The sequence below is a fragment of the Marmota flaviventris genome, chromosome 13 (assembly GCF_047511675.1).
Source record: "Marmota flaviventris isolate mMarFla1 chromosome 13, mMarFla1.hap1, whole genome shotgun sequence".
NCBI lineage: Eukaryota > Metazoa > Chordata > Mammalia > Rodentia > Sciuridae > Marmota > Marmota flaviventris.
This window is the reverse complement of record NC_092510.1, coordinates 69,738,412-69,754,574: the sequence shown is the minus strand read 5'-3', so window position 1 is coordinate 69,754,574 and position 16,163 is coordinate 69,738,412. Positions and strand designations below refer to the sequence as shown.

At 37.2% G+C, this 16,163-nt stretch overlaps 1 protein-coding gene across 5 annotated transcripts in view; it reads right to left on the bottom strand.

The window, feature by feature from the left end:
• Window positions 1-2,389: 2,389 nt before the first annotated feature.
• Window positions 2,390-16,163, bottom strand: part of Zcchc7 (zinc finger CCHC-type containing 7) — a 225,616-nt gene continuing 211,842 nt past the window's right edge. For all 5 annotated transcript variants that reach the window (XM_027931045.2, XM_027931046.2, XM_071600752.1 and 2 more), the window contains 3 exons: window positions 10,243-10,338; window positions 5,954-6,071; window positions 2,390-3,866 (listed from right to left, as the gene is read on the bottom strand). In XM_027931045.2, coding sequence (XP_027786846.1) covers window positions 3,427-3,866; window positions 5,954-6,071; window positions 10,243-10,338 — 654 coding nt within the window. In that variant the 3' untranslated portion in view covers window positions 2,390-3,426. The remainder of the gene's footprint in view (window positions 3,867-5,953; window positions 6,072-10,242; window positions 10,339-16,163) is intronic.

The following is a 16,163-nucleotide window of genomic DNA, read 5'->3' as shown; positions in this document are numbered from 1 at the left end:
CCCTATCTCTGAGCCGCTACTGTTTTAACAGTTTTCTGTTCCTATAGATTAATTAACATTTTTAGTAGTACTTCTTTGTGAATTTTACCTTTTTGGGTGCTGATATTTTTGTGTTCCTATGAATATTCTTTTTTTAAAAAAATATTTTTTAGTTAGACATGGACACAATACCTTTATTTGGTTGATTTATTTTTACATGGTGCTGAGGATCGAACCCAGTGCCTCATATGGGTGAGGCAAGCGCTCTGCCACTGAACCACAATCCCAGCCCGTCCTATAAATATTCTTGAGCTTTGCTTTTTTGCAATTGGTTATTTGGAGACAGCTTAAGCCTTCTGGATCCTGTTTTCAAATGTGAGGCAGAAAAAGAGGAGTTTAGACCCGGGCTAATTTTTCTTCATTACTGAGTAAAACTCTTCTAAGAGCTGTGGTCAGTGTTGGTGAACCATGAGGTTTTCCACTCTGGTGAGAACAGAAGCTATTTTGGGCTCTGTGTGAACTCCAGAAATAGTTCCCTCTAGTGCTTTCAGGTGGTTTCCTCACACGTGGGTGCTGACCAGTACTCAGCTGAAGACTCCAGGGGGAACCCGCCAGGTCACAGGTCTCTGGGTTCTCTATCAGCCCAGCTCTCTCCTCTCTGGTAATAGGACCTACAAGCTGTAGCCACTTTGGGTTTGCCAGATTCCGCTGTTTCCTCAACTCAGGGAGACCTCCAGGGTCTTCCTGGGTCCCCTGCTTGCTCCCTACTCGGGGAACGCTGCAAGCAGTCAGCCAGGGCAGTCACAGGTCACACCTTACTTGTTTGTTTTCTCTTAAAGTTTGCTGTCCCTTCTTGTCTGATGTTTAATGTCTTATGAACAGTATTAATATTTTTCACACTGTTTCAGGGTGGGGACTAAATCTGATCCCAGTTACTCTAATCTTGGTTGGAAGGGGAAATTTCTAAAACTACTTTTGATAATGACTGTGATAATGCTGCAATAACTTTGATATTCTGGACTCCCTTCATTAGCATTGTCATCTCTGGGTACCTCAAGCTGATAAACTCTTCTATTGAGAAAATGATTATACTTGTATTACATTTCACATATACAATTGATTATATGTAATATATGAAAATAAAATTGTAATTTCTTCATTCAAGAACAATTTTTAAAAATGTTGGTGTAAGACTGCCAAGCATCCTTTGCGAGAAGGTCTGCTCTGAAATGATGGCTGCAGCAGCCGAGCTGGTGGTTCCTTCCCAGCCTCCGCCTCTGTTGGGGCACCTCCCAAAACCGCTCTGCTGGTGTACAGAGAGCCAGAGTTGGCTAGGAAAGAATCCTGGGGGTAGTTTTCAAACACTGACTGGTTTACAGAACAAAAAACACATATGCTAGCTCCTTTGTCTCTGATGGGGCAACTCTGAGGTGCAGCCTCCATTGTCTAGTGGAGTGAGCATGGAAGTTCCCGCTATGGACCCTGAGGAAGCAGCCAGCCCCGCTTCCTTCTCTTCATTTCTCTGTATCACTTTCCTATTCATTTCTCCCTTCTTATCTGTGTATAAATGCACGGACCCAAACAGTAAGTTATATCCCAGAACAAAAGGTTTGTCTAACAACCAAGAAAAGTTTTGGGGAAAAATAAAATGGGCAGGTAGAAATAAAAGTCTTACCTTCAAATACTCTCTATATGAAAGAACCTAAACAATGGTAATTTCATTTCTGATCTAAAAAGAGGTGGATGCCCTAGGAGTAGAAGGGACACTAGTTCCACCATACTGATAATAAGCCATGCTTGCCCCAGGTCCTACTGAGGAACAGTGCCAGCTATTTCAAGGCTTACTACACTTCCATGAAGCTGCTTATCATGGCTATCAGTTTTAGCAGGGTGTTAAGAGCCTCTGGTTGCTCACCTCGGGGTGAGAACAACTTTAGCCAAAGCTGGGAAGCCATATGCCAGAAGGGAGGGTGGTGGACTAAACATTATAGACCTACAATTCACACTAGGGATGATGTGGGAAGTGAGATTCTCCTTCAGCCAAAAATAAGGGAGACACCCTAACAGGCAGACAGTAGTTTATACTTACCAAAGAGTAAAATACAAACACAAAAATCCAATTTATAGAACTGTTCTACTTAACTGATCACACACCATTTTATTCTGCTATAAAGCTTGTGCTTGGGCAACATGGGCATTTTTTACTCCAATTTATCGTGATTATTGATTGACTGACTGATTGACTGAGGTGCTGGGGATTGAGCCCAGGGCCCCTCCCAAGCTAGGCAAGCACTCCACCACTGGCTACATCCCCAGCTCTAGTTTATGGTGATTTTATAGCTTTAGTCACTGTCCAACCCAAATGTGCCCTTCATCATCCCAACTCTCATAGTCTTTACATAATAGACCATTTAGTCACTCTATTTGAGACATTTTATTTCTCTCATTCTAATATTAGGCTTTGGTAAGTACAAAAAAATTGTTCACAAGTACAAAAAATTCTGTAAAGCTCTGTTGTAGTTATAAAAGTCCATAAAAACAGAACAATTTTTTAAGTTGGATAATATTTAACTCTATAAATCTAAGTGATGATTTTGACATGTGGCTTTAAAAATGGCAAAAACTGTTTTACTGCGATTGTTAAAATTTTTGATGACTCTTTCACCTGTTTCAGGAAATCTGTCTTAGACATTTATACTGGACAGATTTCTTTTACTATAGCCCAATTCCCTGCCTCCTCAGGGCTTTGTTTGTAGTAAGCCTGTGATGTTCTGCCCAAGGGAAGATTCTGACAACAGCTTCAGAAGAAAGAAAAGCTGGATTCAGATTTATAGCCACTGTCCTTTCCAATGTAAAAGTAATCTTATGTCAGGTGGCATACACTGTAATCCCAACATCTTGGGAGGCTGAGGATTGCAAGTTCAAGGCTAGCCTCAGCAACTTAGCAAGACCCCGTCTCAGTATAAAAAGGACTGGGGGTGTAGCTCAGTGGTAGAATGCCCCTGGGGTCAATTCCTAGCATTTAAAAAAAAAAAAAAAAAAGTAATGCTGCAAAACAGTGATACAATTTTCTTATTAGTAATATTTTCTCTTCCTGCAAAGATTTTTTTTTACTGTTAATATTGTAGATGAATTACATTTGATGAAATTTTCTGTTTTTCAAAGTATTTTTAAAAAGTTTTATTGAAAAGATTTGATTTTTCCTATCCCAAAGATTCTGAGTAAAAACAACATTGGAATAAGTCCCAGTTTATCTTGCTGTGTTTCTACCTAATAACCTGTGGGACAAAGCACTGAGATCCTGCAAGGATCTGTTCAGTACTCCAAGTATTAAACAATCAAAACAAAAAACCTTTCTTTCACTTAATCATAAATAATAAAAATATTGCCAGAATGTTGCAGACATGAAGATCAAATGAACATTATAAAACCAAACCAGAAGCTGTCTCACAGCTTAGACTTTTTTTTCCTCTGCTTAATAAGAAATAAATTATCATTGCCATCATCTTCCACATATCTCTCCTTTTTCTTTGGCTTGCTCCGCTTGCCCTCTTTGGGAAGCTTGTCTTCTCTTGGCTTGTGGTAATGTGATGAATGGTGAAAGGACTTGTGAGGCTTCTGGGTCTTAAAACTGCCAGGTGAAGAGTGGGTTTTGGGGCCTCTAGGAAAGTCCTCATCCACTTCATGATGCCTGTCAGCCTTTCTGTGCTTCTCACGTTCTCTACTCCTGTTCATCATTTCCTTCTGTATTTCTTTGTCTTCTTGATACCACTTGTTGCTTTTTCTCCAGCCATGGCTCTTCCTTATATCATGGTGTGGTCTCGTCTCTGCTGCTTCCATGTGCAGTCTCTTGAACTGCCTTGGAAAATCCCCATTTTTCTGGATTTCTGGAAAATTAAAAAGTATTTTGAGCTTTTGCAGGTCTATAAATGAGGAGACAGGCAGCTAGATATATTTAAATGTGTTAATAATACAACATTCTAAAGAGCCTTTAGTAAGGTAAAAACAACAACAACAGGAATAAACACTAACTAGAAATGGAATGGTTGTAGTTTTACATTCCTGATTGCTAAAAAGGGAAAACACCACAAATCCAACGATAGTTGTTTGTTCTATTCAACACAGTTTAACTACAGTATTAGACAATAGAGACCAGGACCTGCAAGAACAGTAATCATCTTAGTTCTGTGAGGAAGTCACGTCTGACCAATTCAAGTTCCTCCAGTGATCATCAGTTTCTGATGATAAGGCAAAGCAAGATGAATAAATTGCCTCTGACAGTCTCACATGACATTTCAATTACCTCCTGAAGATAAAGTCTGGCCACAGTACTAAGAGGGGGATGCCAGACTGCCCGGGAGATTACTCCTCTAGAGCAGAGACTGCTGGCCTGGGGAGAACACACTTGTGTGCACTCTGTGTGGGTATTATCTTAGAGGTTTTAGTGCCAGATGATGTTATATTTTGTCAGGATTCAACATACTTATTACGAGCTTCTGATGGTGAGTGATTCTGACATGAGTAGGTGGGAGATGAGGTTACAAGTGAAGGATGAAAATTAATGTCAGTAGAACCTTGAAAAATTAAAACATTGGCCAATAACAACTTTTAGCATAAGACTCTTAGAATAAAATAAAAATTCCAACGCAAACTTCAAAATCGATTTGTGCTACAGAGTGTCAATACAACTAGCTAAAAAGGAAAAAAAAATTTTTCCTCAGATTATAAAAGTTATAAATGCTCATGATGGAAAACTTGGAAAAAAAACAGACAAGTTAAAAAAAATCAGAAAGCACTCATAATTTTTAAATTCAGAGATAAAATTTTCATTTATTTCTTTTTAATCTCTTTCTAATTTAGTTGCCTAATCACTGTCTTCCTGTACTATAATTTCTCTATAGTTTAGATAAATTTTATATTAAATATGTAAACTATGCAGGCATTGTGAGAAGAAATTCCTTTGACTTTCTTTAGAATTAGTAATTTTATTTTGAAAAGGTCCTAAACTTAGTAAGAGTTTAAAAAAAGAATACCAAAAAGATGAAAACTACATAATAGAACAACTTGAAAAATAAACAATTTTGTCCCCAAACAAGAAAGGTAACTTGGGAAACCATCTTAAAGTACACAGCAAGAAAGAACAGAAGTAGAGAAAATAGACTTAAATGATAAGATATTAATTTGGTGAGAAAGAACTTAAATGTTAGCAACAGTAAACACAGAAACCAGAGAAGTGGCTGGGGACCTACAGCTATGCAGACAATGGTGGCCTATAAGAGCTGATTTCTTAAGGGAAGCTCCAGGAAATCTTTCTTTCCATGAAAAATATCAGAGACATACAACCTGAAAAAATAATTACTTGTCAAACAGAAAAATCTCCAAGGAATCTTGAAAACTGCATGCACAGATGGAGAGCAGTATTTTTCTGGACATTTTCTAAAATGTTTACTAAGTGGAAAAAATGTTTATCACAAACAGGTTACAATACAGAATTTTTGAAGTAAGGTGTTTGGCTTCTGAAGATGAAGAAAATTCTAGTTTCTATGGTAATTATTAAAAACATTTACTGTGATAACTAATGACCTTGAAAGCACGCAAAGATAAGAAAAAATTTAAGAGGGAAAGTGCTGGGGAATGATATTGGCCAATTATGTTCATTTTTTTGTGTTCATGTGCGAATATGTAACAATAAATCCCATTATTATGTATAATTATAATGCACAATAAAAAATGTGGAAAGAGAAAAAAAGAAATCTAGGAACTACTACTGCAAATGTTACCTGACAAGTTAATAACATACCTTTTTTAAAAATAATATCTGTTCTTTTTAAAATTTTTTTTTAGTTGTAGACAGATACAATACCTTTATTTTATTTATTTGTTTTTATGTGGTGCTGAGGATCGAACCCAGTGCCTCACATATTTAAGGCAAATGCTATACCAATTGAGCTACAATAACAGCCTAATAACATACCTTTTATTTTTCGTTTTATTCTCTGTTCTCTCTCCCGAATTTCGTATTTGTCATCATAGTAGTAGATGAATGGAGATGTTGGAAATGTCTGATTATACATCCGTCTTTCTGTACATTCCTGCAAATTGTATTTGAAATTATGATGTCATAGTTTTCACTGTTCAGAAAACCCTTTTGTGAGCTTCTGGACCACGCTTATTAGAGAAGAGACCCACATCACTGGTGTCTTGTGCTGTGGTTGAAAGCTGGAAGGGATCACGCAAACCAACAACCCTACTGTGTTTATGTGCTTTTCTTTCAGGCTTGGGTTTTCTTCCCTTAGCTATAAAACCTTTCCTATTTTTTTCCATCTTCCCTGCCAAATTCCTCCTTAGTCTCAGTCAACAGCACTGAGGGCTGGTGCCATCTGCACTTGTCTTGTTCTGTGACAGAGTTTATTCTATTCAGTTTTATGTTCATATCTGTCCTTTCCTTGTCTGTTTCTTCCAAAAATGTTCCCTTAAGTATTTCTTTTGTCTCTCCTTCTCACCCCCAAAATATAGGTGTTAAGTTCTTAGCCTCTTGCTCTCCTCTCTAAACACAAGTGGTTGGCAAGTTTATTTTAACTCAGCATTTACTGCTGATTAGGGTAGTGATTCTTATGATAGGGAGTGAGATGGTGGTAGGTTATGTCTACTTTAAAACTTTTCCCATGTAATTCTGAGATGCCCCAAAGGAAATCTCTCTTCTTGCTCCCTACCCGAGCTGAGATCACCCCTTGTGCTCCTTTCCATAGGTGGCTGCCCACTCTCATGACTGGTCTTCCCACCATGGCCATTTCCCATGTTCACATCCTTTGGCCTGAATACTTCAGGTTTTCATTTATCATGATCTGCAACACATATTTATTCACCATGTCTGAAGCATTTTTTTCTTTGAAAGTCTTCCCATTGGAAGGTTCCCGTTTATCTTCTGTTATCTTACCTAATATTTATTTATAACTATTCAGCATTTTTTAGCTAAGTATTGAAGAAAAATTAGAATAGTTTTAAGAAAGCATGTGAAAAATACACAAAGAATTTAGTTGATTCATTATAACTCTGACATTGTATCTGAACTTGTATCTTTAAGATAGCTGGCCATTTTATACATTTTATATAATTAATTTGCTGAATTAAAAAATTATGAATCATCAGAATATATTTCAAAGAGTTAAGTAATGGAAATCTGTTTTTATTATTCATATCAAATCATAACATTTTACCTTAACAGTTGACTTCTGTTTTCTCCTAAAAAAAGAGTTTTCAAAGAATCAGCTTTTGGTTTTGTTGATACTATTTAGTTTTCTGTTTCTATAATTTTCTCTTTATTATTTTCTTCCTTCTACCATCTTCAGACTTATCCTATTGTTTCTTTCTTTCTTTCTTTTTTTTTTAGGTACCAGGAAGTGAACTCAGGGGCACTCAGCACTGAGCCACATCTCCAGCCCTATTCTTTATTTTATTTAGAGACAGGGTCTCACTGAGCTGTTTAGCACCTTGCCATTACTGAGGTTGGCTTTGAACTCGCAATCCTCCTGCCTCAGCCTCCTGTGCTGCTGAAATAACAGCATGCACCACCCTGCCTGTTGTGACTTTTTTTTTTTTTAATCATTTGGTCTTATTTGGATTCTGAAAGTTGTAAGGCAAACTTTCATGATAACATAAAAAAATGTGTTTAGAAACCACCATATTTAGTGGCTCCAAATTCTCATTTCTAGGATAAAAGATACACATCAAATAAACCCATAAAAAATTGGGTCTAAAATTCTGACAATAACTGAAATGAAAGGCAGCTAATTAAGAACATAAAACACAGAGAAGCATAAAACTTAATGATGTAATGAGTCATTCAGAATACTCTAATATTGTAATGGTGGAATATATAGCAGCTTTATCTTTAGTAAGAATCCTAACCATACAATAGTAGGAGCAAATCATGATGGCACAAAGGTACTAAAGATCTTCATACGTTCATTCAATACTTGTCAACAAAACCTTTTAACTCTCCCAGCTCCCACTCACTCTTTCACATCCTCCTGCAGAGGCTCTCTGTACAGTGACTACTGTTGTCCTTGACACCCTCCCCAGACCCCACTCCACCAGAAAGGGAGCGGAATTAGGAAACAGTAGTGTCACATTTTCACGCAACGAATCTATTCAATAACAACATCTGTATGGCTGAATTTCTAAAACTGAAGGAGAAAGATCCTCAAACATCTTGAACCACCTGCGTGCTCTATTTGGATCCCATATGGTCTAGACTGACATGACTACACAGAGTTATACAGTACTACAAATGTTTTCCAAAGCTAAATGTAAATTGTATTTTGATTATCCACATCGCTGGTCCCCTCCATTAGCACAGACAATTGATAGTTGGCTATATAATTTATCTACTATTCTGGATTAGCCACACCACTGATCTTCTTCATTAGTGTTGGATAATCTAGAGTTCTTCATCTATGGCAGTGATGAGGTTGCCAAATTTGTTTTTTTATAAATTAAAAATTATCTAAATCTAGATTTCAGGGATAAATTCCAAATGCTTTTAATATATTTCCTATCTACATTAACAGGAGTGACTAGTAAGTAATAAGCATCCAGCTATAATTGTTTTTCTTTAATTGAACAAAGATAAATGCTAAAATTATACCCTTGTGTTTTAAAGAGGTAAGCAAGCATAAATCATACATTTATGTGATTTGTGTGCCAGTAGACTGCTTATGTGAATATGTTCCCTAAAAGGCGTTGGCAGCATCTGAATGTTGGTAACACGGATGAATGCACAGAGCAGTAAAAGATCTAGAGATGATAGCACTGTAAAAGAAACCTTCTCTAGCTAAATTTTCAATGTGAGTTCTACAGAAGTGAAGTAAGTGTGCTGTAGGATCTCTCCATCTGTGTCACCACAAGGTGGGTCTGATCACATTGGAAATAGCATCTAAACATCAGGGCTGAGAAATCCCCTGTACCACTTCTTTGTTTTGGAGATAAGGATTGAAGGTCAGAAAGAAAAAGTGAGTTGTTGAAGTCACCTGGTTAAGTCAGTAGCAGAGTACAAATCAGAAGTGAGGATCAGAGCCTCATGCTAGTTTTCACATTCTAAGCTCCACCCATAGTTCTGCTGCCTCAGTATGGAAGATAACTTGATCAGCAGATGGACTCCAGCACTTTTCTTTCTCCTAGCCTTTTTGTCTGTCCTCATAATGTAGGGCTCCCAAGGCTTGTACCAGTAAATGCCATGGCTGGAATTTAAGAGGTGGCCTGCAGTGCTACCCTTTTCTATTGATCATCCTTCTACCCACTTAAAGGATTCCAAGCTTTGTTGTTTTCTACCTCCTTCCACTGGATCTGATTTGATATCAGTTCACCTTGTTTTTGAGGCTATTAGAACCCTACCTGGAAAGTGGGAGTGCATTTCTCCATATGAACTTTCTACCTCCTGTGCCATTGCCCTTTCCTCTCTGCCTCAAGAGTCCTGGAATGCATGGATTTTGAGCCTATTCTTATTGCTTCTTGTCTCTGTGATGGATGGCTGCAGTTTCACACTTAAAGTGGCAACTGGCTAGGGATCTTGTGCCCACCTCACAGCAAGAAGTCGCTCCTGCTCTGAAACTTAAACATCCAGAACACACAATCTGACCCTTTCAGTTGGGGTTAGAGAATGTGTTAGCTGGACAAGGAACCTGGGCACTTGTGGAGTAGGTGGGTTAGTCAGTGATGCATCACCCCTGTCTTTCCACTGTTGGGTGTCAGGGATTGCAAGTGAGTGATGAAGACTGAGTTGACTACAGTACCAGGAAAAAGTGGAAGAAAAAAACAAAACATGATGGAGCTGTGTCAAAGTAATCATGAGAGGAACTCATGAGAACGCCATGTACTGTTGACGACTATTATATGACTCACTTCATGAGCTGTATTTGTTTTTACATTCACCTGTAACAGACAACTATGCTCTGACAGACAGTTACTCTGGTAGGGATGGGAGAAGTAAATAAATAGAGAATATATACACTCAGAAAAATTAAATTATACTCAGAAAAATGAGAAATTATACCCCATCTGATTCAAAAGTATGATATGTCAAGATCATTGTACTGTCATGTGTATCTAATTAAAACAAATAAAAAAAAGAGAATGTATTAAGTCTTGCCTCTGAATGTTAGTTTGTAAATAAGTAAGCATTCAGAGTTCCATTCTTTTTTGAGCTCATCTTTCAACAACTGCTCCCTGACAACAGAATGCTTTATGTTCAAATGCTAAACTTACGTGTCCATAATGGCCTTTTTGTGCACAGTTGTAGCAATAAACTAATGCTGATTGTCCAGAAGGAGTCTTCGGTTTTTTGGGTGGCCCAGGTTTGGTCTGCAACATAAAACATTTGTGAAGGTTTAATAAAAGTTAGAAGAAAGTTATAAATACTGCTTTCTAGAGCTTAGCATGGAGTGGCAGTGGAGGATGGAACCTTGGACAGAAACATTTAAGGGCACACAGAGGAGCTTGTAAAAGGGACAGAGAAGGAAGGGCTCAAGCATGTGGAGACCCAGGAGAACACAGGTGCCAGTGTTAGAGAATAGTTTTAAGAAAGATGAACTGATCTACAGTGCCAAAAACCAGCAGGGAGACCTAGTAACACCAGGATTGAGAAACATCCATTGTAAAAACAACTGTTCTTAAATAACGTTAGTGCAAGAATTTGGAATCAGTGGGAGTGCACAAAGAGTTGAAGGCTGTAGGGTGAAGAGTAAAGGGATGCACATGAAAGTAATGAAATGTAGAAAGAAAAGCAAAGAAATAATCACCGACTAGGGCTGGGGTTGTGTCTCAGTGGTATTGCACTTGTCTGGCATGTGTGAGGCACTGGGTTTCAATCTTCAGCATAAAATAAATGTATTGTGTTCATTTACAACTAAAAAAGTATAAAAAAAAAAAAGAAAGAATCACCCACCAAAGTCAGGAGGGCAGTTACTTCCAAAGAGGATAGAAGAGCCCATAGAGGGCTTTGGGGTAGCTGCAACTTCCTAGTTTTTGTACACAGAGGTAGTTACTTGGGTGTGTATCATATAACTAATCTATTAAATTGTACACATATTTTATGCACTTTTTAGGATGCATATTACATTTTACAATAAGAAATGTTTAAAAATATTGAGTATAGGTTGAAGACAGGGAGAATAATGCTATATATTATTTTGAGAAGCATGAATAATGGCAGAGTAAGATGATGCAGTACTTAGGGGGAGGAAGATTTGGTAGGGTTTGTTTTTTTGAACAGGAAGAGACCTGGGCATGTAAGAAGGCTAGCAGAGATGGAGACACTGAAAATAGAGAAGAGAAAGGAGATGATGGATGGAGAAAGAACTCTGAGGAAGTGGTGGCTGTAATCAACGGGAGAAAAACCTAATCGGCACTCCCCACCCCAAGCTTTTGGGAGACTGAAAGAAAACATGTAAGATGAGCATAAACATAGGTAAGTTTATTTCTCATGTTCTTTACTGGGATCCTATTACCAAGAGTACTATTGTGCCATCTAATTTTATTGCTTAATGTTACAAACAGGTGGTTTGTGGGGTTTTCTTTGATTGATACAGGAAAATAATGAATAGGTAGTAAAAATCTTCTTTAAAAAACTTTACTTTCAATTCTCATTTCCTAGAATGGAAAACCAGAAAACCAGAAGAAAACAATAAAATAATCTTTCTGATGAAAATGATCACAAATGCTACACACAATGGAATTTATAACCTCAGCTGTTACCAATTCATATATAAATAAATAACAACAAATGTTATACATTCTCCAATTAAAAATGTGGCTCATAAATTAAGACTAGCCAAAAATCACCAAAAAAAGTTTTAACAAGTACACACATAAGTCATATATCCCTTATTGCAGAGATTCACATTTTCTTCAGGTAGTAGAACACCAGGAAGATGTGAAATTAGTGAGTGTAATTTTTTTTCTGCCTATAAATAAATAAATAAACAAACAAATATATATATATATATGTGTGTGTGTATATATATTTAAAGAGAGAGAGAGAGAATTTTTTTTTAATATTTAGTTTTTAGTTTTCGGTGGGCACAACATCTTTATTTTATTTTTATGTAGTGCTGAGGATCGAACCCAGCGCCCCGTGCATGCCAGGCGAGCACACTACCTCTTGAGCCACATCCCCAGCCCACGTCTATATTTTTTGATGTGGCATAAAATTGCAGCCATGAGCACACATGTTTTAAGGGAAAACTAAAAGAGATGGTGGTGTCAAGGATGTGATAACATTTCAAGAAAGAAGTTGTTAAAAGCTACTGATGGGCTACAGAAGATGAAGACTATGAAATTCATTGGACTTAGCAATCAAGAAGTTGTTGGCAACTGCAAACTTGTATGCAATTTCACTTGAGGAGCTATAGCATGAGCCAGATTGAAATACGTTTATCAAGTAACTATAAAAATGCCTTAGAACAGAACACTCTTTCAAGAAACAAGGATATGTAGAGAACAAGGGAAAGAGACAAGTAGAACAGAATACAAGTCCAAGGTGCCTCTATTCATGATACTTTTTAGTGTGCTGGGCACAGGGCACCATTGAGTGCCCAATATATACATGGCATTGTTCTCAGATCAGGTAATTGAGAAATGAGAAAAACACTGCTTACATCTCCAGTGCTGTATGTGTACACGTGCACACACTTTCACATATCACTCATGTGTACACAAACTAGAAGATGGTGATTAGTAGTATGCACACAGCTAAAACTGAGTTTTATGAATTACAGATTGAGCTGCTGAGAGAAACCCTGACAAGGACGATCCTTTATTATAATAAGGAAAAAACCCCAGGTATATAATGATTAAGGGACACTATTCTAGGCATATGGTATAAGGAATAGGTAGTGCTAAACCCAAGTTAGAAGCAAGCTCACTATATTTGAAGATTTGAAAATGTATCTGTAAACTTGGAAGTGTAGTAAGTGAAGAAAGAATAGAAGAAAAGGAGGTTCCAGGAGGTGAAGAAGGACCTTACCTAGGGCTTTATGACTGGGGGTGAAAAACACTGAATTTATTTTAAGCAGCATGGGAACCCAGTGAAGGGTTGAAGCTAATGGTAGGTACTCAGTAACTAGCTGGTGACTGTTAGGAAGGACCATAACTGATGATAAAAAGAAAAACCCACTCCTTAAATAATAAATGCTCTCTAAAATGGTACTTACTTATGTTTATAAATTGTTCTACTTATGTTTGTGCAAACATATAGAAAATTTATCTTTGAAGCAAGATTTTTAGATTCATTAATGAGAAGGAAAAATATGCTATGTTTATACCACTGAAGTAAGGGATTCTACTGACTTGAATCCTATGCAAAGGTCAAGATAAACCAGGAAGTAAAGATGGGAGAGGCTGGTGAAACCATATCAACAGGGATATCCAGTCACTAGAACTTGATTTATTGATATAGAAGCAAGCGGAGACTTTCTCAAAGGAGAAGCTATCAGCACCCCTATAGCACTTCTGGCTCTTCCTAAAGAGTATAGGACACAAAGAAAGTCATAATACTGCACAACTGTCTAAAGGCTCATTCCTATCAACTCCTTTCAGAGAAAAGGCCACCTTTATGTAATATTGCCAGTTGTTTGCAACCTTAGGGTTCCTAATTCCCCTTTTCCCTACTCTCCTCCTCCTGTTCCTCCCTTTTTTTTAAAATAGCATCCATCACTTTCTAGTGTACCAAAGTGGTTATTGATTATTGCTGATCTGCCATCTCAATGCTACAGTGTAAGATGCATGAAGGTGGGGACTTTTCTTTGGTCTACTATGTATCCCTACATTAAGAACCTAGACAATGAATTGGCAGAGAACCTAGAATAGGGGTCAGCAAATTTCGGCCCATAGACCGAATCTGATCTTCTCCTGTTTTTGAATGGCTTACAAAGTTGGAACAGCTACCCTTTAAAAAAAATTTTTTTTTTGGTTATACATGGACACAATATCTTTATTTTGTTTATTTATTTTTATGTAGTGTTGAGGATTGAACCAGTGCCTCACATATGCAAGGCAAGTGCTCTGCCAGGGTCACAACTCCAGCCCATAGATACCCATTTTTAAATAGTCAAATGTAATAACAAAAGAGTATTTTGTAACATGTGAAATTCAAATTTCAGTGTCTATCTATAAGTAAAGTTTTATTGAAACAGAGCCATATATATTAGATTATGGATTATCTCTAGCTGCTTTTACACTAGAGTTTTGATGGAGACCATATATAGCCCTCCAAGCTAAAATATAATACCATCTAACACTTTGTGGAAAGTTTGTTGACCCAATACCTAGAACATAGGAAAAGCTCAATAAATAAAGAGGTAATGAATGAGTAGACATTAAAGACTTCAAAATTCTAGACAGTGGAAATTAGTTATGCAATCAACAAGTGTAAAAAGTGGATACAAACACTGAATACACCTGCTACTGAGTACATGAAGGCAAAATTTTATGGAATGTCTCTGAATTTATTTTATTGCTTTAGTCTGAGGAGATAACAGGTAGTTCTAATGCATTTAGCCCTTAATAGAAATTATTCATTTTAAAAGGTTGCTGAGTTCCTACTATCCACAGAGTATGTAATAGAAATTGTGAGGGATACACACATAAATAAGAATTCTAAAACAGATGAGTTAACATGGAAAAGATCTTAAGAAATGAAAACACTAGGGAGGCCATGGCTCATCAAGGGGAGTTAAGTGCACATCAAATGCATATTTTCCATTCAATAAATGAAGTAGTATAATTTTTTTGAGATGCCCCTTAAGTACAGCATCTCAAAGAACAAATTCACCTGACTGCTATTAAATGAATCGTAGTTAGTTCTTTTTAGTTTTTAAAGTGTTAAATGTTTTAAAACCAATAACATGCATGTGGCACAAAATTCAAGACACTAAATGGTAGAGAGTAAAAAGTCTGATTTTGTTCTGTTTTCCATCAATCAAGTTCCCCTCCTCAGAGGCAACAACTGTTACCAGTTTCCTGTTTTCTACCAGCAACAGTCTAGGCATGGATACATGTGGGCACTCTGTATATGTATATAATGCAAGGGCATATTTTTGCCTGCTTAAAGACAAAATATGGATGGAAGGGATTTTAAGAATTGGTGACAATAATCAAAGGCAAAACTGACCAAATCTTCTGAAGAGCCAGAGGCTCTGATAAAAAGTTATCCACTGCATTTTGGGATTATGTGCTAATCCTGGCTCTGTCACTTATGCAACATTAGTCAAGTTACTTAAATGATTTTGTTTCATTTTATTCATCTGTAAAATAGGTACAATAACAGTAACAGCACTCCTTCCTGACACTGTTGTGAGGGGATGTTACACATACTTATAACCTATCAGTAAGATATGACCATATCCTTTACTTTCTTTACTTAGTTTCCCCAACTCTCCTGGTTTCCTTCCACCTCACTGGCTGTTTCTTTGCTAGTCCTGTTTCCTATGTTCTATCCTGCTTACCCTGAAGTGGTTCATGGCTCAGTTGTGGTCATTTTTTTTTTTTTAAGTATATGTTTTAGTTGTAGATGGACACAATATCTTTATTTTATTTATCTATTTATTTTTATGTGGTGCTGAGGATCAAACCCAGTGCCTCACATATGCCAGGCAATCGCTCTACCACTGAGCCACAACTCCAGCCCCCATGGCTCAGTCTTTTGACAGCTTTTCTTCTCTATCTAATCCCTTCTAACCTCATAGCTTTACATTAACCTTTACTTTGGCCACTCTAAAATTCTATTTTTAGCCTTGATCTCTCAACCCTAGATTCACATCTCTACTAGAATGTCTAACAGGCATCCTAAATTGAGTAAGTTAAAAACAAATCCTGTCCTCCTCCACCCCTCAAATAAGCACCTCCTACAATCTTTCCCATCACACCATAAGCAATGCCATCCTTTCAATTGCTTAGTCCAAATATCAACAACCTTGATTTGTCTCTTACACATACATCATGTCCATCAGCAGAGCTTATTGGCTCTGTAAGATACAACCACCTTACTTCTTCTCTCCTGGTCTGACCATTCACCTTTCATTTAGATTACCAGAGCATCAGAACTGATCTTCCTCCTTCTATCCCTGCTCCTCTGCAGCCTATTCTCAAGACAAGGTGATCCTTCTAGCATGTAAATCAGAACATATCAC